The 25,584-nt window shown below is 33.2% G+C and overlaps 1 protein-coding gene across 1 annotated transcript in view; it reads left to right on the top strand.

Annotated features, from left to right (window-relative positions):
• Positions 1 to 2,600: 2,600 nt before the first annotated feature.
• Positions 2,601 to 25,584, top strand: part of LOC124369885 (protein wntless) — a 34,029-nt gene continuing 11,045 nt past the window's right edge. Inside the window, exons 1-9 of the mRNA XM_046828025.1 lie at positions 2,601 to 2,907; positions 5,373 to 5,548; positions 9,678 to 9,783; positions 12,035 to 12,159; positions 16,846 to 17,001; positions 18,733 to 18,910; positions 19,958 to 20,085; positions 22,200 to 22,205; positions 25,295 to 25,453. Coding sequence (XP_046683981.1) covers positions 2,802 to 2,907; positions 5,373 to 5,548; positions 9,678 to 9,783; positions 12,035 to 12,159; positions 16,846 to 17,001; positions 18,733 to 18,910; positions 19,958 to 20,085; positions 22,200 to 22,205; positions 25,295 to 25,453 — 1,140 coding nt within the window. The 5' untranslated portion in view covers positions 2,601 to 2,801. The remainder of the gene's footprint in view (positions 2,908 to 5,372; positions 5,549 to 9,677; positions 9,784 to 12,034; positions 12,160 to 16,845; positions 17,002 to 18,732; positions 18,911 to 19,957; positions 20,086 to 22,199; positions 22,206 to 25,294; positions 25,454 to 25,584) is intronic.

The raw sequence follows: 25,584 nt of genomic DNA on the forward strand, positions 1-25,584 counted from the left end.
TCACATTCATGTAAAGCGTATTCAGCATTTGGGCCTTCTCTCACGTTATAAGAGCTTTGTGGGACCCGCTGGGAAGCACGAATTGAATAAATGAAAGCAGTAAGATGCCAGATTGTGCAAATCCGATAACGCAGTCTTAGACCTTCACGAAGATAAATAATTTGAAGACGAGGTTAGAAATCAAACAATTTCCTTACCCGAAGTAATTACAGATTTTGGTTTCTTAGTGTCGTAGACTTCGTGGTATGATATCCTATTTCAAATAAAAATTGCTATTAATATATTGCAATCAAGGACAGTCAACTTCTCTCAAGCTACAGTTGATTTGAAGTCAGTTGGCAATTTTTTAACACTTCCGTGAAAATGGTTTCATCGGCCGTTTAATGAAAGCCAAAGAGCTGTCTGAAGAGTTAGAAGTCAAAGCAAGCTTTAAAACACAATGCGTAAGAAGCAATAAAAAGCCATTTAATTACGAAGCCAATGAAACAATCATTGTCCCCCAAGAGAGATTTAAAATTTAATTTTGTAATATTGTCAACAGTTGAGTTTCTCTTTGAACTTGATGAATTGCCCAAGAAGGAGGACTTGCTTGTTAAATGCAAAAAACTAGAAGGCCTACCTTCAGATGAGGATGGCAGTAATATCAAAGGAGCAGTGTTATGTGAGGAGCTGATATTAATCAAAGACCTCTTGCAAAAGTACGGTATGTTTTAATTTTACATTTTAGTTATTCAAAACTTATTATGTTTATTAATCGTTTTATCAGTTAAATTATAATATTTTTAAGAACAATAAGAACGATTACAAGTTTTTTGTCAAGCTTCAAAAATGTTGATCAGTTTATTTTCATTGTTTTCGGCCGGAAAACACCTGTGCACATGCTGAACTTTCTTTTGGAAACTGGAACTACAGACGCCTACACAAATGTGTGGTTGCGAGTACTCCTGCCTATGCCAATGTCGGTAGCATCGGCTGAGCGAATGTTTTCAGAATTAAAACGAATAACAACCTATCTAAGATTTACACATTAACAAGAAATACTCAACAACCTTGAAATTTTGCAATTGAAAATTATATTTAATAAATTTTAGGTTATAATGGCTTAATAAGCACATTTTCGGCTGTTACAGCTAGGAAGATTCATGTCTAAGTGTATTTATTTAATATTACGTACCTTCAATATGTTTAACATAAAAACTCTCATTTAAGGGTTGCCAAGGTTCGTCTTTGCACACACAGTATTTCGTCTCAGGCCGGCCTTGACACCAGTTTGGCTTCACCGAGCATAGGTCCTCGACACAAGCCATACACTTTCTTATTTCTTCCCATGTCAAAGCTTCAGTAGATCTGTTGTCGCAATATTTGTTATTTGTCAAAGGTATTGGAAATGGTAGATCATGACATGTCATTTCAAAAACTTTCCAAATTTGGATTAAGAGGGATCTCATATTATTGATTATCCTATCTAACTAGTAAAATACAGACAGTCTAAATTTCATATAGTGATAAAAATGGCTAGTTATGATGGACACTCTCAGGTGTGAGACTGATGTTCAAAAAAGCAAGTGAAAATGGTGCTTCTGGAACTCTACATTAATAGCATCGAAAGTTTCCGTTCTCGTTAGGTCATATACTTTACTTTCACCTTTTTTAAAAAAGACTGTATTTGGCAAGTTTCTTTCGTTGCACGATGTATTGATGTTATTATAAGCAGTTTTTTTACTCTCAAACAATAAAGACTCTTTTACGTTTGAATTTGATGTGCCTTCTGTACTAGCAGCTCACAAGGTCTACAATTCGAAGAAAAAGGACCTGACAGAGAGATTACATTTGAAGAAGGAAAAATAACAACTATTTTCTCAATAGTCCTTCAAGCAGTGCTATTAATTTAATTCATACGTGGCTTTCACAACTGAATTGTCTTTGTTTTCTTTAAATATTCCGTTGGTAAAAATTAGCTGTTATTATTCAGCTGTCTGGTGTTTGTGTATAAAAATCCTCGTATTTTCCGCAATAAAACCTGTCACTACACCATTAGAAATCCTTTTACCCTGTAAGTCCCAGCTCATAAATCTTTATTTTTTGAGCGTCAATGCTTATTTTCAAACCCCTCCCATTGTAGCTACGTTAAGTGTTACTTATAACTCTTGCTTGTAATACATTTTATCATTTCAGCTTTTTATCATATTCCACTCTGAAGAATCTTTTTGTAGTATTATCGACACAAAACATTTCGCTTAAGAGCTTACAATTGCTTTGTTAGGAGTTTCTTTTGTTCTTGAACCTATAATCTTTGAACCACTTACTCAGAAGCTACATATTGGGCGGTGTGAATAAAAACGAGTAGGACAAGTAAATACTTGAACGTTTAAACATTATTATAGACTAAATAGGAGCTTTTTATTTTTTATGTAACATGGAAGTCAATACAGTTAATGGAAAATGAATATGACTCATGATATGTAAACAATTAAAATTGATTTGCCATTACTTATCTCATTGATTTGTATTGTGTTAGTTATATGGCTACAATCAATTGTACACATATTTTTTTCAGGAGAAAGAAGGGAATTTTAAGGTTCTTATTTAACGGTAGAAAAACGTTTGCATAGTGCATGCCGGGTCTGGTCTGAATTTACTGTCAGATCAGAATTTAGTAAAAGTATATTGGTTTTTGTTGATACCCGTTTGGTGTCACAGTACTAATGGATCTGTTCTTATACGAATTTCATTACATTTCATAGTTAGGTACTGTGACAAGTAAGTTCTTTAGGTAGTTACAAACCAATTACATTTCGAAAATGCCGGGAGCCATCGTTGAAAATTTAAGTGGAAGGAAGCTCTTTGTTTTGGTGGCAATTTTGTTAGTACTACAAGTTGCCTGCTTTTTGTTAGGTGGATTAATAGGTAAGTAGAAATGAATGACTAGGAAACTAATCTGGATCTTAAAATATACACGCTTATGTATATTTTATATAAAACTGTAACTAAATACACCCTATCTAGTTATAGTTTTAAATTTAAATAAATTGGGTTAGTCCTAGGCTACAAGATCCAATAAGGAATAATAGTGATGGGATTTAGGAGTGTTAAATTACTAGTAGAGGAAAATAAAAATTAAAGAATGGCCTATTTATTGGTATTTTTTGTTCAATTACGTTTAGTTAGAAGTGATTTTGGGTTCAAATCTGTTGACTAAAGATACCTCTTCACACCAAAGCCAAAAGATTCTTAATTATTTTGACTAAGGTTTGAGATTATAACAAGTACCCTTATAGGTACACATTAAGGGACATTAGGCACTCTCTATAAATTTATATGTTGTTTTAAAAAAAATATATAAAGGTAATTATGATCTTTATGTCTGAAGTGGCAAAAAATGAGTTTTGCGTTATTAGCCTATTGCTATTGTCCTTCTGAAAAAAAAGAACAGTATAAGGGTTTAAGGAAAACAAGTGATAAATAACGAAGTTATAGAACATTAAAAGTGGAACCACTTCTCTCGAACAGAGTAATATTTCATTGTTCTTCAGGCGTCAATTGGTTTTGTTATAATCATGAGTCAAATTTGTGTTGGTTGCTGCTGACATTTGCCATTACGCCATCTGTGGATTCATCAAATAACAATAATGCTGAAATCAGGGGAATTTGACCCAAATAAAGACGTTTTTGTTACCTATTAAGAATAAATATTCATATCTGTTTGACACAAGTACCTCCGGCCATGTGAAAAACATCCCTTGAGGTAGTACCTATCACTAAAAGATCAAATTCTAGAAGGTCTGATCACGAATGCCTCCGGCCAATACTGCTAGTTGGGTAATTCAACTTGACAAAACAAAGAAATATTGTAAATTCATCTAACCATAACTTCCTTCCATCTTACAAGAAAAGTACCAGTTTTAATGTTCAAAAATTCATTATTTCTCATTTTTTCCCTAAATCCTATATTTTTTTGTCCAGGACGACAATTGCAATAGGTTTATAACTCGGATCTAGTTACCGGTGTGGATAAAAATAAATTAAAAAATAACGCAAACAATTTGACCAAGCTTTCTACAAATAAATAAATAGTGTATAAAACAAACATAAGTTTAATAAGCAAAACTGATGTAACCATAACTTCCTAATTTTGTATGTATATCTATCTACTTACATGCCATGTGGTAACTTCTGATAAAATAAAAATAGTTTTTCTCAAATTAAAGAGAACACACGATTACATGACATGGCATGAACTCTCACTTGAAAAAATACAATGACCAATTAAAAAGGATGATATTTATTTACATTAGCGTGACCATGGAAAATGAACTTTTTTTTCATGGGTTGGGCATTTATAGCCAAGTATTATTATCACAGGTGCATATAAACTGGGGGGAAAGTGTATTATTGTACTATATTGATGCCTTTCGGACATTATTGCGTTAAGGAGCAGGGGTATCACGTGATCTGGGATTCGACTTTTGCAAGCTCGAGTTAATTTTTTTTCTAAAAGAGCAAGCAGTGCGCAGCGGGCAGGCATCGTTGGCAGGATTAGCTTATTTCAGTAACTTATCACTTACCTTAATGGATAATGTTGCCAGAGGTACGATAATTTCATTGATTTTATGTGCCGGTAAGATACACGATGGGTAGTTATTATCCTACCATGAAAGATTTTTGACAAATTTATACAAGTAACAAACCAAAAGTTAATTATAACATAATTTATTATACGAACATAACATACTTTTTCAATATGTGTTTGATACGATTATTTTATATGAAAGTACGATAATTTCTCGTTGTTGGTATGATAATCGGTTTTTAAAATCTGGCTATACTGAGTTTGAGCAGACGCGGAGTTATAGGAAACTGTCAAAAACAGAGTTTTCAGAGGATTTAAAAAAATCGTAGCTCCTTTGATTTTCGTTGCCGACGAGTTTTTTCTTCAATATTGGTTTCAGGAAAAATTGTAGTTTTCAGGGAAAAAAATGAACATACCTTTCCATGGTCACGTTAATGTAAATTGATACCAAAAGGATTTAATTAATTTCCATATATAACTCTATTCATCATTTCAAACAAAAAATGTGATATAAACAGGTTGAAAAATGTCTTGTTTAGCCGTTGACCGCCATTTTGTATTTTTTATACAAAAATTAATATTTTTAAAACTAATTAAGCTACAGCAACCAAATTTTGCACATAGGTTTCTTTAGAATAGAAGAACTCTTATCTTGTTACATGTTATTTTAAAGGTATATTCAATAGAAACACAATGACATGACTAAAACATGTTACTGATGTTTAACAGTGTTTAAAAATCATTTATAAAAAAGTTATTAGGTGGGCACAACTGTTTAAACTAATGTTTTATATGTTTTCAGCACCCAGTCCATCGAATGCTAATAGTCTTTTAGCCACTAAATGTCATGACAAAGGAAACAACACTGATGCTTGGTTTTATGTGAGAGGAAAGGGTCGATGTACCCCTGTCAGTCTTGAACACTATGAGTCAGACAGCCATCTTCGACATGCCAACGAGATTGTCTTTGCTTTCCAGGTATGGATGGAATTCTTGCTTATAAATATGTAAAAAAATACTAACTAAAAACAAATACTAAACATGTATATTAAATAGAAAATTACAAAAAGTTACAAGTACTAGTTAGGCTACTTGATTTAGAAGGCTTTAGCCTTTAGTTGCTTGTTCAGGGTTTACTGTTTGTTATATGTTCTACTTATACGTTCTCATTAAGTTTATTGGTGTACCCAGTAGGGATCACTTCTGGCTGGTTTATACCTACCAGTTGAACCCACCACTGGGCACAGCAAAAACCGATGTGCCACTTCAATCTGGGCCACCTTATGGATGTCCAGTAGCGGCACATCACTAACCGCAAATGTTGAGATTCTGGGGCTCATGGGCAATTCGATAGGTCTAGTCTACTGTGGGAGATGACTGTTGGAGTTGGTTGGGGTTTGTTCCCCTACCTCAGAGGTTCTTGTTAACCTCAACAAGGGTGTGCCTGTGCCACCCCCTGCCTACTTTGACTGGAGAGGCTCGTTCAGAGCTGGCCTCCCCTTCTTCCAGGATGACTTTGAGATGTAGTGCCCTAATTCTTCCTCATGGATCTCGATAGGAGGCGGCCCCTACTCCATAACCTTACCCATCCTGAATATCCTATCACTCCGGAAGCAGCGCAAAGGTTCTTAGAGGACTAAGTGCAATTGATAAGCTTCTTGTCCTAAGAGAACAAAAAAAAAGGTTCTTTGGTGTATCAAAAAACTATATTTTACTCTGCACAAATGTCAGTCCTCGGATATTTGGAAGTTTTATTTGAGATTTATAACCTTCATTCATACTGTGACATGTGAGCCAGCTGCTTGAAAGTACTCAGTAAAAAAGAGGGAGTCATTGGAAAAGAATGTGTTCCATGTACTCAGAATGGACTTAAACCTACAGCAGCTTGCAGGAATCAGATTCTGTTCCTGCAAACATCCTTGAAATGATTCAAGAAGTGTTTTAAGGTAAATGTTTATCCTAGAAACATGTTTTTGAATGTTACCTACAGTTTACGAAGGGAGAAGTAAGCTTTGAAGATGCACCACGCCCAGGCAAGCTATCATCAGAAAATGAAGTAAACATCATCACCACTGATGTTTTGCTGCGGCAGGAAAATTAACAAGAGGAAAGATTGCTGACATTATACATATTTCATATGGAGTAGTTGAAGGCATAATCTCCAAAGAGCTTGATGGATTCTGCATCAGAATAATGCTCTTGCTCATAAAGTGAAGGTAACTCAAGACATCATAAATGATTTAGGCATTGACGTCATGCTCCATCCACCGTATAAACCAGACCCAGCCACCTGTGATTTCGACCTCTTCATACAGGTGAAACACGTGCTTCAGGGATGCCATTTTCAACTAGACATCTGTGTTGAACCATGCTCCTTCAGGTATACTAAACAGACTCCCAGGGAAACATTTTAGTGAATGTTTTGAAAAGTGGGTAAAGCATTGGAATCGTATAATATCACAAAAGATGTACTTTGAAAGCTTATAGCAGAATTTCAATAAAGCATGTTCATTAGTTTTTTTAGTTATTGCTGTAGTAGTACCATTAATTTTTTGATAAACCCTCGTAGAATGTTAAGTCCTTCTCAAATCACTAAGTTAAGTCAGGTTGCAGTACTCTAAATTCAAAATATTGCACTAAAAATCAGTATATTAAACAATACTGCGCTGAAATATAACCTCTGATTTTGCTTGAACTTTTATTAAACTCTTAAAAAACTTTGCACCTCGTATTAATGTGTTCAGTGCCAATGTAAGATATGTTATTTTTAAGGTAAAATATACTAAAATTGGTTTACTTTTGGACTTTTTCTAAAATGTGTATAGATGTTTCATAATTAAAAATGTATTTAAACAAACTTCTAGAGGTGTTTTTCAATAATTAACAGTAGTATTGGGATAATACAAATGTATTGCTGTTCAATAGGATTGCTAGTGACACATCTAGTTGAGTATTGTTTATTGTTTAAATTAAGGGCAAAAAAGTTTTTTTATATCTACATAATATAAAACTGCATCTCCAAAGGTGTTTGAAAGCGTATAAGTTATACCTTTATAAAGGTGTCCCCCCATAACTGTTTAGCCAAACATTTGGGAGAAAATGGTCTAATGTTTAGCATTGTTATTATTGGGCAAAAATCAAGATGGCACATCTGGCTCTTAAGTACAATTAAGCCAATACAAATATCACAAAACATTCAAATGCATTAGTAGAGACATGATACATTAAAAATTTAATTTCTTAATGAACTTCTGAAACTTTAAAATAGTCAACTTCTCAGTCAGCTAAATCTGAAGATAAATGAAAAGCAATCTCGGTCATTATCAACAGCCAGAGATTGTCCTCTAGCATAGTCCCAGTTAGTACACGCTAGATGGAAGTTGCAGGAGAAATTGTTGGTAACCTTGACAAAGTAAGCGAACATTTTAATGTGTTTTTTATGACTGTAGCTGAAAAAAATGTTATACCAGACTAACATCCAAAGATAGATACTGCGTAGATGAATAATTAATTCCAAGGGGAATGTACTGGCAACTTGTATCACATGAAGAGATCTTAAATGTGGTTTCTTCTCTAAAATCAACATCTACTGGGATTGATGGTATGAAAAAGATGGTAAAATTTTGCATTAATAAAATTATTAAACCTCTCACTGACATTAATTAATCTCTGTCTGAAGGAACTTGTTCATATAAATTAAAAACAAAAATGTATCCTTACCTTGAATAAGGAAGTAAACGGGAAGTGAAAAACTACAGGCTCATATCCTTGGTTCTGAATATTTCTAGAATTATTGAAAAAATAGTAATGGTTAGGCTCACACATCATATAAATTTCAACAATATCTTACTTGCAAGGAACATGGGTTCCTAACTGGAAAATCAAGCACAAGTGCACTTTTGACCTAATTTAACAAACAATTTAGAACCTTGAAGAAGGAAAGTGTCTTGCCTGACCTCAGTAAAGCCTTTGACTCTTTGTATCACAGTTTAATAATTCAGAAACTGTGATACAAATTACTGTGTCTTGGGATTTGAGGGCACTTTTATGGTTTCAAAGCTATTTTTACAGGGAGATAGAAAATAGTTTTAAATAAAACAAATACAGAATGGTACTGAAAGAATTGTAAAATAAAAACAAGTGGTCAAACCATAACCATCATGCTTGGCATGGCAATGACTTTTTCTTACTGTTGCACAGAACTGTATACTGGAGCAAGACTAATCAACATGCTTCCACAACACTTAACGGATTGTGACTTTAAGACCTTAAAAAAAGACTACACATCTAGTTAGGAGACAAATCAATCTACACAAATGAAGAGTTCAAGATTTCAATTGTCACTTACGGTACCTTTAAAAGAAACATTGACATGTATTTTACCAATTTTAGTTTTTGATATCATTATCAAAATAATGTAAACTTCATATCATGACCATATTGTAATTGTCCAACATCTGTTCTTTTCTTGATGAAAATTAATACAGATTTCTGATTTCTTCCAATAATGATAATAAGTTTATTTCAATAGTTGATTCATTCATTTTGTTAATTTATTATTTAATTATTGGGAATTAGAAAATGTTTTACATACATGAAAATTTATATTTGTTGTTGTTTTTGTGTTTCTTCTATGTAAAAGTGACACCAAATTGACACCACTTTTGCACCTAAGTTAAAACTAGGCTCATGTAACTGCAACTATGTTCTTTCTACAATGTTAATTTTAAAATAAGTCGCATGTGAAAATTTACATGGTATTTTTGTCTCATGATGTCACCTGTTCAGAGAGACTTAATCTGTGAGTCTGTGTTGCAATTGTCAGTTGTATATGTATTCATGAATATTTTTAATGGCATAATTTTTTACACACTATACTTGTATATTGATTATAGAACATTACTATCTACTAGATTTATTAAACATCATATGAACCAATTTTTTGGTGCAAATGATACTTAACACTGTGTTATCCTGAAATATGAAGTAAAATAAAACCACATGTATTTGTTACAGTTTCCTAATGCTGCATGCAACAATGAAACTACATGTATTTGTTACAGTTGCCTAATGCATGCAACAATGAAACCACATGTATTTGTTACAGCTGCCTAATCCACGTAACAAAGTAATCTTGGACTACTCTCGTTGGCAGCAACATTTGATTGGGGTTCTACAGTTTGACATAGCGTACCATCCAAACACTGAAATGGGTGAGTGCATGTAAGTTAGATCTGTGGTGGTATTTTCCTTGCATACTAACATAATCCATAAACACCCTTGTCCACATAAGAAAGTCCAAACTGGGAAGTTTCCTAAAAGTGAAATATAGATTAACTACTTTAGTGTCAGTGATTTAGAATGAGTGCAAATAAAATAAAACATTGACATATTATAAAGTCAATGAAAGATGCAGTAATGTAGACTATTTGTCAGAATGATTGTCTGAAATTAAGTTATCAGATTTGGTTTCATTTGTTACATCTGGTAAAATGATTGATTGTACCTGTTGGGCAGGTTTTCTCCATTTTGCAGTAACATAAAAATTCAACACTCACTCATAAATCATCATCATCATCATCAGACGTTTCCGTTATCACGGGTCGTCATACACAGCCTCCTCCACTTTTGTCTGTCATTCCAGGTCTCCTCTTCCTCCACCTGTATTTTCTGTAGTCCCCTTCTCTCTATGTCTTTCCACACTTGGTCCTCCCATCTTCCTCTCGGTCTTCCTCTTGGTCTTCTTCCTCTTTCCTCCTTCTCCAGTGCTATTCTAGGCATTCTATTATCTCCCATCCTCTTCACATGCCCCATCTTCCTTCTATATCTGTATTCTTCTTCCTTCCATTGTTTCTTGCAGTGAAACTACCTTCAATCTTTCTCTGGTTATTTCGTTCCTTATTCTATCTCTTCTTGTAGTCTTCTATATCCCTCTTAAAAATCTCATTTCTGCAGCTTGCAATCTGCTTAAATCATTTTTAGTCCACGTCCACGTCTCTGCTCCATATAATAAAATTGGTTGGAACATTGGGAAAGAATCAAAAGTATTGATGTATAAATCACTCATAAATATATTATATAAATATGGATCATTCTTTTTTCAACCTCCGATCTCAGGCCATGACGGCCAGACATGTGGCAGGTTTGCATGGTGCGCAGTAGTTAATCACGCATCTTCCTCACTACAACATTTGTCACTGCCGAGTTCAAGTAGTCAGTTTACACTGAGCTACAGTTGCATAAACATGGCTGCCTCTATTGATTCTCCCTACAAATGTAAATTGAGGAGTGTTATTCATTTCCTGTAAGGAGAAGGGGATAGTGTAGTAGAATGTGCCTTGTTTACTGAGAAAACATTATGAGTGATGATGATGTGTGTGAACCTCGTCAAACATTTAAAGGTGGCCGAATGTCAAATTCAAGGATCAAGTCGAGAAATGTCAAAGCTAAAGCCATTCCGCGGTTTTTGTGGATGTCAGTCGACATCTTTGGCTTTTTACACCACTCGCGTACAACCCATAATACCCATAATATTTTCTCCATAAACATAGCACATTCTTAGATAGATTTCTGCTACACTATTCCATCTGCTTGCAGGAAACGAATTAAACTCCTTAATTCACATTTAGCGGGAGAATCAATAGAGGTGACCCATGTTTATGCGACTGCAGCTCAGCAAAAACTAGCTACTTGAGCTCGGCAGTGACAAATGTAGCAAGTAAATTGGCAATCAACTACTGCATACACTGCAGACCTCCCACTTGTCTAGCCGTCCTGGCGTAAGATTGGAGGTTGAAAAAAAGACTACCCTCATATATATTTTGTAAAGTTGACACATTTGAACAATAAAGTAGATGCATACAAATAATTTTATATAATAAAATAATAGTTTTTGTATTTGAAAACTAAAATTATTTATGCCACTTTTTTATTAAAAAGTTTTTAAAGATGTATAACAAAACTAAAGTCAATACTATGTTTATTTTTAAGAATATTATGCATTATTTGGTGAAAGCTATAAAAATGTCGATGGCACCAAGAGAGATGGTCTATTATAAATACTTGAGATTAGGCTTGTCATGCCCTAAAACTCCTAATACGCAAAAGATACAAAATTAACAAAGTTTCTAAGATCTGTATTGTGATTTGAAACATTAAATTCAATTTGATTTAATGAAATTTTACATTTAAATCTAATTTATAAACATATATAGTAAAAGCTTTAACAATTCAACATATCATAATTTTCCCTACGTCATCTTGTTTGTTTTTTTATATATAAAATATTTTTAATTATTTAAAAATCTTTTTCATATAAAATTAAAATTTTAATCGAATAAACACCTCAACTCTCCAGAACTATGGTAATGTGAAAAATATGAACTACACAGTGTCTAGTATATAAAACAGTTTGTATGATATTTCGGCACTAATCATTTCTAATCTTTCTCTTGCACATTTCAGCTCCTCGCACTATTATCACTCTGGATGCCAAATTGGGCTATAGAAACAAAGGTGATGCAGACGGTGACTGGAAGTACTTCACTTCTTCTGTTGTTCAAAGAATTTTGGACTGTTCAGTTGAAAATGTACGTTTTACTATAATTAATTAGATGGTATTTTTAACCCTTTGAGTGCCGCTGGGATTTTCCCAAGTCATGCATAAAGTGCCGGGCTGTTTTTTGTATATTCGTAAGCTTTTTGGAAAATAGCTGTTGTAAAATAACTATCCTCAGATCTTCATAATTTTGTTGCTGTTTTTTTTTGTAATGAAATGAAGAATATGAAACATATTGTTACAATCAAAATTTGCTTTATAAAAATATAAAAAAAATTTAGTTTTTACAAAATTGTTTTTACTTTTGTATAAAATGTTATGTTTGAACCTAATTTGAGTGTATACGGTATTTTTTAAATATTTTTCTCCTTTATGCCATGATAAAGGCCACAAAATTCTAAATAAACCCATGTATAATATATAACACTAAATAAAATCAAACATGCCACTATATGTATAAACAAAATGCTGCATGGTACCAACATTTTGTAAATTGTACTTCACTTGTCAAAGTTTAGAAATTACATAGTAATAGTATGTACCAATAGTTTTCACAATATATCAAATAAAACATCAAGATAACACAAATAAATATGATTAGTAAATGTAGAGACAAATACTTGCTTACATTTCTTTTTTATAAGTGTCAGCAAGTTTGTAAAATCCACAATAACCCTATTATATTTACACTGAAAACTTACGTTTTCCACTTGGACACAACTCAAATCACTGGTTATCGACACATAAACAACAAGAATGGTTGTCACACAACACGGTATATCGTGACTGGTAAACAAAATCATCGCAAAGGTACTTCGGTTGTATTACAGCCCACTATTTTGGATGAGTTTTCTATATCAGGGATCAAAATAAACTTCATTATAGTTCCTAATACTTTCCCTCTTCCATAATGAATAGAAAAATACTCGATAAATGATACTTCCTGTAGCCAAATGGCCAGTGAATAGGTCTAGACGAGCGACCCTTCAAGTAGGCCTAGACATACGAATCGCATGTCACTTATAATATGTAATATGTGTATAAATAATAAAATGTTGTTCATTTAGTTTTTGTTTTCATTGATTCTCGTAATTACTTGTAAATTTCAAAATAGGTTAAAAAAAGTCTTGTTCTTTTTGATACTGTAATTTATTTTGTCCCCAATAAGGAAAAAAACTCGTCCAAAAATAGTGGCCTCCTGATATGTACCCAAGCAACATATGTTTCACAGATCAAAGGATAGGGAAACAACATAAAACTCGTACTTTTCGGTACTTTGGAACCGATTGGATATAGCTGGTTATTTGGCTAAAATAACCTTGTACTAAATAAAATATTATCGAAATACGAAATGTCAAAATTAGCTATGCTGCGGCACTCAAAGGGTTAACCAATACTTAGATTTGTAAATCTAAATTTTGCAAAATTAGCCATCATGAGTGTTACGTTTTCCGGATAATAAGAGTCCTGAACCAAAGGCTTCCTTATGTTTATCTACTTTGTAACCGCATGGATTTGTTTTATTTAGTAGTGTTAGTGCAGTTAGTTATATATGAAATTTGAAGAGAAGTACAAAAACTTTAACGTAATCATTGATTACCTACAAAAATTTAAACTAAAATTTGGTTCAAAGGTTTTATTTTTTGTTGTATCGAACCAAAAAATATTTTCTCCAATTGAAACTTTTGCACTGCAGAGCTCTAACTTGCATGGCTTACTGTCATTTGCACCACAGCTGAAAGTAGCACTGTGTTAGTAGTAGTTTGTCCCTTTCATTTGTTCCCTAATGGATACTTATACTGTGTTTTCCAAACATCACGTAATGTTAAAAGAAGAGTATTATACTTAAATGCTGTTATGTTAAAACACTGAAAGACACAGATATAAACAAAGAAGATGAAATAGGTGGTGACTGGTGACGATGAGTCAACATACCTGAAGAGAATTCCATAGTTTTTTGTGATGGTGACATGACTTTGTTGTTGTTACTTTTAAAGTGTCAAATACAGTAGTATAGTTCCTTATATTTAGTTTTAAAATAGATATGGAACTGGAACTCGTAAATTTTCTACTACAATTAGAAAAAAGGTTTTGAGTTAACACCCTACTGCTTCTGCAGCAGCTACACAATAAGGATTTCAAACTTTGGCGCACAAGCTTCCTCTTAATCTTCTTACAATAATAATCACAGCGACTTATTTTAATTTATGATATAATCCAAAATGAGCCCGTTTTTTTTTATTAGTTTAAAATTAATTCAGTCATCACATAAATACTGTTACAGTTTCTGGATTAGAGAGAACCAGAACAAAAATGGTATAGAATTCCACTCTCTGTACAAATATCATATTGGAAAACATAATATGTGCCACAGTAACAATGGTACTGTCAGATTGTGATGTCCTTTCGCTCATTATAGTTTACTCTCTGTACAAATATCATATTGGAAAACAAATAATATGTGCCACAGTAACAATGGTACTGTCAGATTGTGATGTCCTTTCGCTCATTATAGTTTACTCTCTGTACAAATATCATATTGGAAAACAAATAATATGTGCCACAGTAACAATGGTACTGTCAGATTGTGATGTCCTTTCGCTCATTATAGTTTACTCTCTGTACAAATATCATATTGGAAAACAAATAATATGTGCCACAGTAACAATGGTACTGTCAGATTGTGATGTCCTTTCGCTCATTAGTGTGTTGGAAATATTGCTAGTTTGCCCATCATGTTGTGTGACAGGACAACTTTTAAGGCAGTAGAATTGTGTTGAATGATGACCAAATAATCCTACATTTTTATTGTATCTTTAATATTTGTTTGTGTCGTCCACAAAGAACCTTCTTGGTGATAATTTTATATTAATTGTTAAGCAAACCGTTTTGTTAAGTTTGTTTTAACATTTTAGAAGTACTACGTTGCAAAGAAGTTGATTTTTAAATTACACCATGATACACATTTTACGGTACTGCTGTGTTGTTTTAGTTACTGTAAAATCGTTAACTGTAGTAATTGCTACACTCCAAACTGCACCTGCATGAAAATCTCTTTTAAAATACAAAAACACATTGCAAAAGGCCAAACCATGGTGGTACAATGTGGGCTTAACTCTTAGAAATAGATGTTTGAAATAGTACTAATAAGTTGCAATTTACAATGTTGTCTTTATATGAACAATTTCAATGGTACAAAGTTGTGTTATAATGTATGAAGAAGAAGTAAAGAAAAACTTGGTATGCTTAACCCTTCGCATGCCACATAATAAATCCATGAACTTCCCTATAACACCAAGACATGTAAGAAATTTGGTGCCTTTAAGTTCAAAGCTAATTTTTATTATAACTAAATTATAAAACGTAAAAGCAAAAAAAGTAGTGAACAAGGCATTTTACTTAAAATTAGTGTATTTATTGATAAAAATTAAAAAAAGAACTATTTACAAAATTGTTTATTTAAAATAAATTTTAATTTCATTGTAATATGTAATTAAACTGAAAAGTTTAATTACTTTTTACTATAAAACAAAATAAATATTTCAAACTAATCAAAACACTACCACACAATGAAGAATAATAACGAGATACGTAGTAGACGTACACTTGTGACTACCAAGAAAGCAGTTATACACGCCACGGATATGTTTGGTTATGGCTCTGTAGGAGACGCAAAACTGACGAGCAGGTGGTCGGAGTTAGACAAAGGGCGCTTCCCTCCCCCTGCCGCAGAGTGAAGGTCATTTATAAATACTTCCTTGGCAGTCGCGATAAACAAAGAGCATGCACCGTGTATTTCAAAGGACTTTTGTGAACTAAAAATCTCTCCAGGAGACATAATCTATATCAGATATAACTGTATTTGGTGTTTTGGTCAAAGTCTACCATTCTAATATATATGTCTACGGCGTGGGAAGGGTTAATATCAACAATGTAATAAACATTTGCAATAGTTAACACCTACAAACGTAAAACCCCAAAGCATGAGATTAATTATGTAATAAAATTAAGTTAATAAATCAAGAGTAATAGTACTGAAACCACACAGCAAGAAAATGTAAGTTGTAAAACACAAGGAAAGGTACTAGCACTCCTTTAAGCTACGATTGGGGTTTTAGGATTTTACTCTAGAAGAGAACAGATACCACTTTTTGAAACATTGTCTTTTGAACACAATAGTAGTTTGTGTGTAATGTATTTTCGGATTACAAATATCCGGAAATATCTTGTTAGTAGTCTACAGCAAATACGTATGTAACTTAATCTGGGCAACCCAGGAACGGCACATCACTAGCTTGTCGACATATTAGGGTAAGGAGAGATTAGTTTACTGTGAAGGGTAGGTGTTGGTTACTGGTGGTGGGTTTTAGCTAGCCTAAACTGCGGAAGAATATGCCTCTATCCATTTTAACTGGTAGAGAGCTGCCTCCCATGCTTCCATGAGACTCCAATCCCCTATCCTTACCTAGCCTAAATATACTGTCACTCCGCAAGCCACACAGAACACCCTTTAGGTTTTAGTGCTGTAAAAGTTTCCTCTGCTTCTTGTTATAAAGATAAGAAAAAATCCGGTTACCTTTTTATATGAGTATAGGAAGTCCCTTCTGCTAACTTAATAAATTATAGTACCTATTTATAATCTGTATAAAAAATTGCATTAAATTTGTTGACTTTTTTATGACTTGCGAGTATTAAGCATTAGAAAACTTGTTAACAGACACGTGAAAGGTACTACTACAATTGTTCATTCATCCCATTGTTCGAGCTGGGCTCCCTGTTCCACGACTACTACTTGCTCAACATTCGTCTGCCAGTGGACCATGACAAGGGAATGAATCTTGGTCTGGGGCACATCGAGGACATTTGGCTTGTTGTAAGTATAATAGCTCCATTATCAGTTGACTGACTTACCGGTAGTGTGCAAAACTCTTGAGTTTAAATAAACCTGAGATACCCAATTTTTCAGAATTTATACCTTCTACTATGTTTTGTTTGATCTATCAAGGAGCAGAACATTATTTATTAAAATTGCCAATGAAGTCATAATCTATTTTGGAACGGTACATAATGTATATACTGCCCTGCACCACGCTGACATGTCCAGTAATCCAGAGCATACTACTAGAACTGGTCGTAAACAGTTACATTGAACCTGTCAAGAATTGTTTGTATAGGTGCTGAAGTATGTACGTAGTTCAGAGTACAACGTGCAAGTGTAGCGTGGCATCAGAAAAGCGTAAACTTGTTATATTAATATTAATTAAAAAGGTGAAATATTAAAATGTTTTGATAAAGTTAACAACTAATTGCTTATTTTTCTAAGAAACATACTATGAGTGTATTTGTCATACAAACATTAGAAAAGGATAAACCTGAGTCATTCATCAAGACTAATAAATTATCTTCTAATGTAAAGGAAACTAAATGAAATTAATGCAAGGTGTCACTGTATGCTTGGTTCATTTCAGAACAAAATGAGCATACATATAATTTAGTATACATTCTTATGGACAAGTTATTTTATGACAAAGTTGTAAAAAATTTGGATTTTCAAGTATTTGCTGACTCAGTTAATTTAACCACTTCAGAACGACATCTATGTATACACCACCTCCGAAAATGTGAGAAAGACTAAGCATCTTATTTAGTCACCAGTATATATTGTGCATCTCAAAGTTTTTGCCATTGTATCACAAGAGATGTATATTAATTCCATGTTGAAAATGTGCATTTCTGGCTTGTCAAATCTTTAAGTAACAACTCAGATAAATTGAAATAATTGAACAGTTATTTATCATTGTTATTTATGTTTTATGTTGCAGCCATAGATATCCGTTTATGATCTAGGACTAGCACTTTTCTTCAAAATATTTCTAAAGTTTTTTGTTCAGATTTCATCAAGTTCTTTAAAAAATTTATAATAAGATAAGTAATGACCAGTTATAATTACAAATATTCCACCTAATACTCATAAAACCTACCTGTAAGGTCTTTTTAAATAGGTCAAAAACAAAAACGTAGTTTCAGTCAGTGTGGTGTGCAAAAATCAAGCATATCTTCATTTGAAATTTTTAAAAGTATAAAAGTTGTAGCTTCATACAAAATTTATAGTTACAACAAATTATATACCCAAATAATAAACCATTTATTATTGCTTTTCTCATTTTTTTGTGTGTATACTTTGTTCGATTTTAGTTTCTGGAATCACAACTTTGCTCCTTAGGCTTACATGTAGCTTGTGTAGCATTAGTATTTATGAAAGTAACCCATTAAGTGCAAGGTTATTTCAGAACTGTGCTATGCCCTCAATGGGTCTTTTGAGTCTGAATATCCTCACGCAATAGCTAATTAAAAACTAAACCTTCAGTGAAGGCATTATATAATTATATCATGGTTCTAAAATTTTGAAATGTGATATTTGTAGGTTTTGAGGGTGGTGGAGTGGGTGGAGGTTGGTGAGGAAGGGGGTGGGGGTGGTAGGTTTTATTGGGAAGATGATAATATAAAAAAACTATTTCTAAGAATAATAATATTTCTGATGTTTTACATATTGATTGTTGTTGAATACAAATAGATTGTAACAAGTGATATTGATCGATTGCAGGCAATCAACCAAACAGGAGGGTTTACCAAAGTGTGGATGTCAATGAAACTGGTATTCTTCCCATCGATAGTTGCCATCATGATCTGGTTCTGGAACCGAGTACACCAGCTCACTCGAGCCCCTCTTCTGCTAGAGAACATGCTGCTCTTCTTGGGCAGCACTCTTACTTTCCTCAATAGTAATTATTCATCATTATTGGAAAAGTATCATGTTCTTTATTTTTTCTTTAATTTTTCTATTTGGGTGTTTCTATTGTCTTTGGAACAATTCCCAATACATTAAAGAATCAACTAAAAGCAATGCTGACTTCTGTAATCTTATGCTCCATATTGCAATTTTATGAACAATTAATTGTTCTAATCCTTCAACCCATTTTGCATCTGTGTTACAATATTCAATTAGTGTTTTTATAATAAAATTTGTAATTAAAACAGTGTTTATTATAAATGCTGTAAATTACACATTTTTTCTTAAATTGTTGAAAACATTAATTAGAAGCTTAGGCTTAAAATAACGAACTATAGAGGAATTATCACAGAATTTTTCCATTTTATTGTTTTTTACTTTATTAATCTCATGATGAACTGATTTACTGTATAATCACTCCATTGCTACTATAAATATGTACATTCTTAATGAGGATCTACCAACTTCTGAATAGACTTAGATTGTGTGACTGTTTGTTGGAGTTTGTGACACATCATGTGTTGTGTTGATGTAGATCATTGTGGTTATGTTGTCTTGAATTGACTGTTCAGTCAGGGGTCACGTCTTGACCGTAAATGGTTACAACAGTGAGTAGTTGTGAGAACAGCTAGAATATGTGGTCAATGAGTTTTGCATTATATTAGTGGTACAGTACAGTGCTGCATGGATCAAACAATCGCAGAACTACTCAGATGGGATCAGAGTATAACGGCTCAAAGACATGATTCATTCAAATGAAGACACAACTCTATGCAGAATAAATTATTGTGATAAAACCAAAGCTGTCTACTTTGGCTAGGAACAAGAAACAGATATTTTCTCTTGATTTTCCATTTCTTTTTCTTGTTTTAATAACCGGTAGAATTGAAAACCAACATATTTAATTAAGTATAATTTAATTTTTGTGGCCATCGTTGAAAATTGTCTAAACAATTTTAGGCAAACTGCCAATTTTTACTATTCAAACTGCCATAATTGAGTATGCTTGATACAATTGAAATGTTGATATTATGAACAGTGCCTCTGGAGCTGCTGACTTTGTTTTACGACCTGCCATTCATGCTACTGCTGAGCGACATCCGAGAAGGCATCTTCTACGCTGCACTCCTCTCATTCTGGCTGGTCTTCGCTGGGGAGCATCTCATGGTAATAATCTTTAGCTAATCTGTTTGTGCAAAACCCCCAGACTGAATACTTCCATGAAGTGCTCGGCTTCAAAATAAATTATGTACTCAGTCATTTAATTGTAAGTTTTGGAGCTTGTAAAGTCATTATTTATATTTAAGTTTTCTGATAATTGAAGACAATTGGAGTGTAGATCGGGTTAAATTTGTATTAACTTCTTATCTTGTCAGGTAGCGTTAGCCAACTCACAATAAATTCTCTTTTATTAATATACTCTTCATGGTTTTTTTTTATCATTACTTAAAAAAATATTAACAATATAATGAAACCAAAACAATAGCATAGAATAATTTATTTTTCTATAAAAATATGATAAATTCTAGGTAATAATAAAACTCCAATCAGTCTTGTAACTAATTACTGGCTGGGAAAATTTCTGTTGCAAGCTTGTTGTGAATTACAATGAATTAGAATTGTTGTAGTAAATGTAATACAAAATTAATGTGTTTATATTTTTAATGGTCGGTTCTATTTAACTTCAAATAATAAAATGTACTTGACAAAACATTTTCTCATAATAATGGCACAAGTGGTTAATTTTGTTTGTTGTATGCTAAAGAGTCTAATGGTACAGTATTAAAATTCTAATTCTATTATTTATCCACATTTCATTATTTAACTATATCGCCTGAAATTAAACTAAATGAATCCGTATCCAAGTGTGGCTGGAAAGTGCTATAATCTCTCAGTCAAAAAAGAAATTAAATTGGTATTTCACTATTTGTTTTACACTTATATATTTTTTATTTTAGTGTTAATGTTATTGTACCTATTATAGCATACACTATCATTTTATTGAAATCCTAGTGTGTTGGCAGAGCCAAACATAAAAATATCGAAATTAGTCAATTATTCTGTTGACATTAGAGACCTACTTTAGACGACTTGTATTTTTGTTATGCAAGTAAAAATACTTTTAAATCTAAATTTAAGTAGGATAAACCACAGCGTCAATTACATAACTTGGTACTTTTCCGAGGAAAGAATAGATAGCCAATAAAAAAGTACAACTTGAAGCTGTTAAACATTATAACAGGGATGCTACAGGTCAGGGAAATCAGGGAAAAGTCAGGGAATCCGGTCTCAAGTCAGGGAAAAGTCAGGGAATTTCGACGTTGGTCAGGGAAAAATATAAAATCCCTTTACACAAATAAACTTACTGCCGCCGCGCCGAGTCCAAGCCTGCAGACGACGCGGCGCATATTTTACTTCTGTGTTGTAAAAGATCATTTAAGTCAATCTTTTTGTACGTATTAAACTGTGTTCACTTTATTTTTTGCTTTTTTATATTTGCCACCCTGTTAGCCTCAACACCGCTTTTTTCCACCCGTTAATTGCCAAAAACCCTGGGGATTGCGTCGAAAAAAGTCAGGGAAAAATGAAAAATTTGGTCTGGAAATCAGGGAAAAGTCAGGGAATTTCATTATTGGACTCCTGTAGCAACCCTGTATAACTGTTCAAAAATTGCATTTAATAAATGCTAATGATTTAAAATGTTCCAAAATTTCCATACAAAAAAATCTTAGAGCGATGTACACAGTTATAGACTGCCGAGCAGGGACTCTGAAGCCACTATGGCCTGACGAGTTGACATGACAATTACATTGATTTACGGATGAGCTGTGTTAGAAATTGGTTATGTCCACTCATAGAGGCATGCCAAGCTCTTAGGGTTAAAGTATTTATATTTATTATTAGCTTTAATATACAATTAAAAAACGGTGAACCATATAGAGTTCTGCGTTACAAATTTGGCCCTCATTTCTAAGCTTCCCCTCATTGCATAGGAAGTATTATGTGGCATCTTAAAGGACTTGACTTTACATCAGAATTGTGTACTTTTTAGTTTAATTAAGTCTGTGGGGTAACATACAAGGAAACTTGTAGATCCTATAATCTTATGAAGAAAGTTACCTTGTTTATGGTTATACTAGGGGAGTTGCAAATGGGGGTAACATGCAATCAAAATCATTATTTAGTCTTTAATCATATTTTAAATTAGTGTTTTATGCTTACATCATTCTAATTCTTTGTTTTTTGTTTGGTTTTGTTTCATGTTCCTGTTGGACAACAAGATTCAGGTACATCAAATTGACAAGAATCCTATATCTATTCCTGTAGAGAGGTAATTTAAGTCTTGAGTAAAATGAGACTAGCATGCTAAATGGTCTTAATGGTAAGGAAGATTATTCTATATTAAACTTTACAATAGTTAGTGTATATCTTTATGTATACATCTGTTTAAAGTTTTTTGAAAATATTTTCCCAAAATGTATTTTTTGAAGGCAATATACAAGAAATTTTAAGTTTGTATTCTACTCAGCAATATCACATTTTTAATAATCCGTAGCACTTAAAAACTTTTTCATTAGTATTTGATGGATGTAACTTTTACTGGATAATTTATCATCCAGTTGGAGAAGAAACTACATGATTTAGAGACCATGAGAATCAATGTCAAAATACCAGAGTGTGAATTACAAGAAATACAAAACCGTGCTAAGGATTTGACTTTTCACAAAATGATTGAAGAGATCTAGTAACTGCACATGGACTTAGGGTTCAATAAAAAGTTGAAAAAGTAAAAAACTTTCATAATTTAGTAAAGGTAAGCCTGATCTTTTTACCATGTAGAAACCTGACCTTATGCCATCTTTACTCAAAACAATTTTTGGGCACAAATGAGCAACAGCAGTGCTTTCATACTTCTGTAAAAATAATATTTGCCTTTATTTAAAATAATTAGCATGTTTGAATGAACTATATGGCTTACAAGTGTACTGAATCAAAAATTGGAAGTTTTCATGGTCAACTTTGTCTTTAAAACAATAACATGGCATTTCTCTGAGCTTAATCTACTCTGGAAAACTGAATTTATTCACCACTAACACATACACAGTACTAGGTAATCCAAACTTTGCGTGGGGTTTTTCCAAAAGGTTGGCCTTTATTTTTAAAGCACAAAAGTCAGTTATAAGAACTATTTTAAACATCATCTCTTAAGCAGCCTCCAGCCAACAATACTAATACTGACTGAACACGGGTTAAGCTCAGAAACTTTGCTCTTAATGAAAGTTAATGTGTACAAGTTAATAACAGATTTTAGTAGAGAATAACACAAACTAGGAGGGGTCTACACCGGCAAAACAGCAGATATTAATGTAAATGTTGGACATAAAAAATCTTGACATATAACTCCTTTGTGGGGCTGCCAGGATAGGAACTGGCACAAACAATGCTCCTTCAATCTACTTTACCTCTATTGATCACCAGGAGGAAACATCAGACAAGCTGTAGAGAGCTTATCAGCAATTCTTTCTAAACATCAGGCAGATATAAGAAAACCGTTGTAATGGGTGATGTTAATTTTAATCGATTGACAGCAAACCTTGACAATATCCTGTTTGAGAAAGAACTATCAACAATTGGCATCAGGCGGCTCCTCTTCCAGCTACAAAATTAACCAGTATCTCTGTAACATCAATTGACTAATTTATCATCACTAATTTACATCTGTACTAATTTATCTGAGGACAATATCATTTCCACTATCGCACAAGGTGGAATATCTGACCAAATAGGTGAACTTTGCAATGTGCAAAATGAAGGGATCAAGGTTAAAAATAGGATTGGTCATTCAGAAGGGATCTCAGTGAACAAAATCTAGATCTTCTATAAGCTTATAACTCATCTCAATCTATTATAAAGAGAGTCAGCAGGCTTACCTTCAAAAATTCCTTCCCATACAATAAAACATGTTTAGAAATTTTCTATTGCACTGTAGTCTTTCTCAACCATTAGAGAGCATGCCAGTTGTCTGTCCACTATGGGTTGCAGAGTCAATGTGGAAAGCAAGGTTACCAAGATCTTAGTAGAAAACCATCCAAAATTATTCTAAGCAAAAAACTTGAATCTGGAACTTTTGTAGTTAAGTGGATAGCTGGGCAAGAGGCTGCAAAACGTTCATATCATGCACTGGTGGGTTCACCAGATAACACATAAGATATGGCCTGGTTATATGGGTAGGCATCACAGCAGAACCTTGATGGAATACTGATTCTCCAGAAAAAGGCTATCAGGGTATTGGCTAACTTCACTCCAACAGAGGGTCGTAGAGAGAGAGTGGGTCACTGCCTATAATCACTGAGGATTATGACTGTTGTTGCGTTTTACATTTACACAGTAGTTGTCTACACAGACCAGAGAAAGTTCACAAGAGGGGAAAATATCAATTCCTACAACACTTAGGGAGCAACAGAGTACTATCTTCCAGCACACCACACCACACAATATTGCAGAAAACCCTGGTACATTGGGTGGAAAGTCTTCAACTAGTCTACTGTGCAACTTATTTAATTTAACCAATGTACATTTCTTAAAGAAATCGTAATAAAGATCTTTTTTATTTTCATTTGATTTGTAATATTACGAGTAGACATACCAGCTATCTTTATTTAAACAGTTGGGTAGTTTAACCATGCCCTGTGTTCAAATTTTTTTATATTTGCCGATAATCAATGAGCATCTGTTTGACAAATTTAGATTTGAAATTCCATATGAGACTTGTAATAATAATAAACTTAAAGTTCCAGCTCATAATTTAACCCTAATAGATAGGCATCTCTTATTTATGAGAAATTAAAATGTATTGTATTATTAAGAAATCCACTTGTATTATTAATTTAAATAGAAATTGTTTTCTAGCCACCGTAAAAAGTTTAGTGTTAGTTAGAACATATAGTGTATAAGAGTTTTTAGATGCCAACATATAGTTTTATTTTTTTATTGAATGACAAAACACTTATTTTTATATTGCAATTTGTAGCTGATGTAAAATATATTGTGCTAATAAAAATTGAGCTGAATTAAAGATATCTAAGAAAGGCACAACTTGGCCAAGTGAGCAAAAATATAGTTGAAAAAAAGGGGATAGAATCCCAAAGTAGGCACTTTTAGTTCAAACCTTCTTTCTCTATAGGCTTGAATATAATTTGTATTACTGCCTGTAAAATATGTTGAAACTCAATTATGTGAATAAAGAAGTAAGAGTTACCAACCTAGCTGCAGAAGAACGTGGACGCATGTAGTCAATGAATACTGTCCGTAACCTCAGATGACAATTAATTAACAACAGGATGAATGCGCTTAAAGGAAGTGTTTATATTTTTAGGAGTCTCAGAAGAACCACCTACGAGGCTACTGGAAGCATCTGAGCGGTGTTGCTATTGGTTGTGTGTCACTCTTTGTGTTCGATGTGTGCGAGAGAGGAGCCCAGTTGCGCAACCCCTTCTACTCCATTTGGGTCACTGATGTTGGAACTCACTTGGCTGTATCTTTTACAAACGTATTATATGTTGTTTGTCATTTCAGATGATAATTATGATCCTTAGCCCATTGAGGAAGTATTTATTTAGGCCCATGTAGGAAGTATGTATTTACTGGTAGCAGCAATTAGATTGG

Source organism: Homalodisca vitripennis, chromosome X (genome assembly GCF_021130785.1).
Source record: "Homalodisca vitripennis isolate AUS2020 chromosome X, UT_GWSS_2.1, whole genome shotgun sequence".
Classification (NCBI taxonomy): domain Eukaryota; kingdom Metazoa; phylum Arthropoda; class Insecta; order Hemiptera; family Cicadellidae; genus Homalodisca; species Homalodisca vitripennis.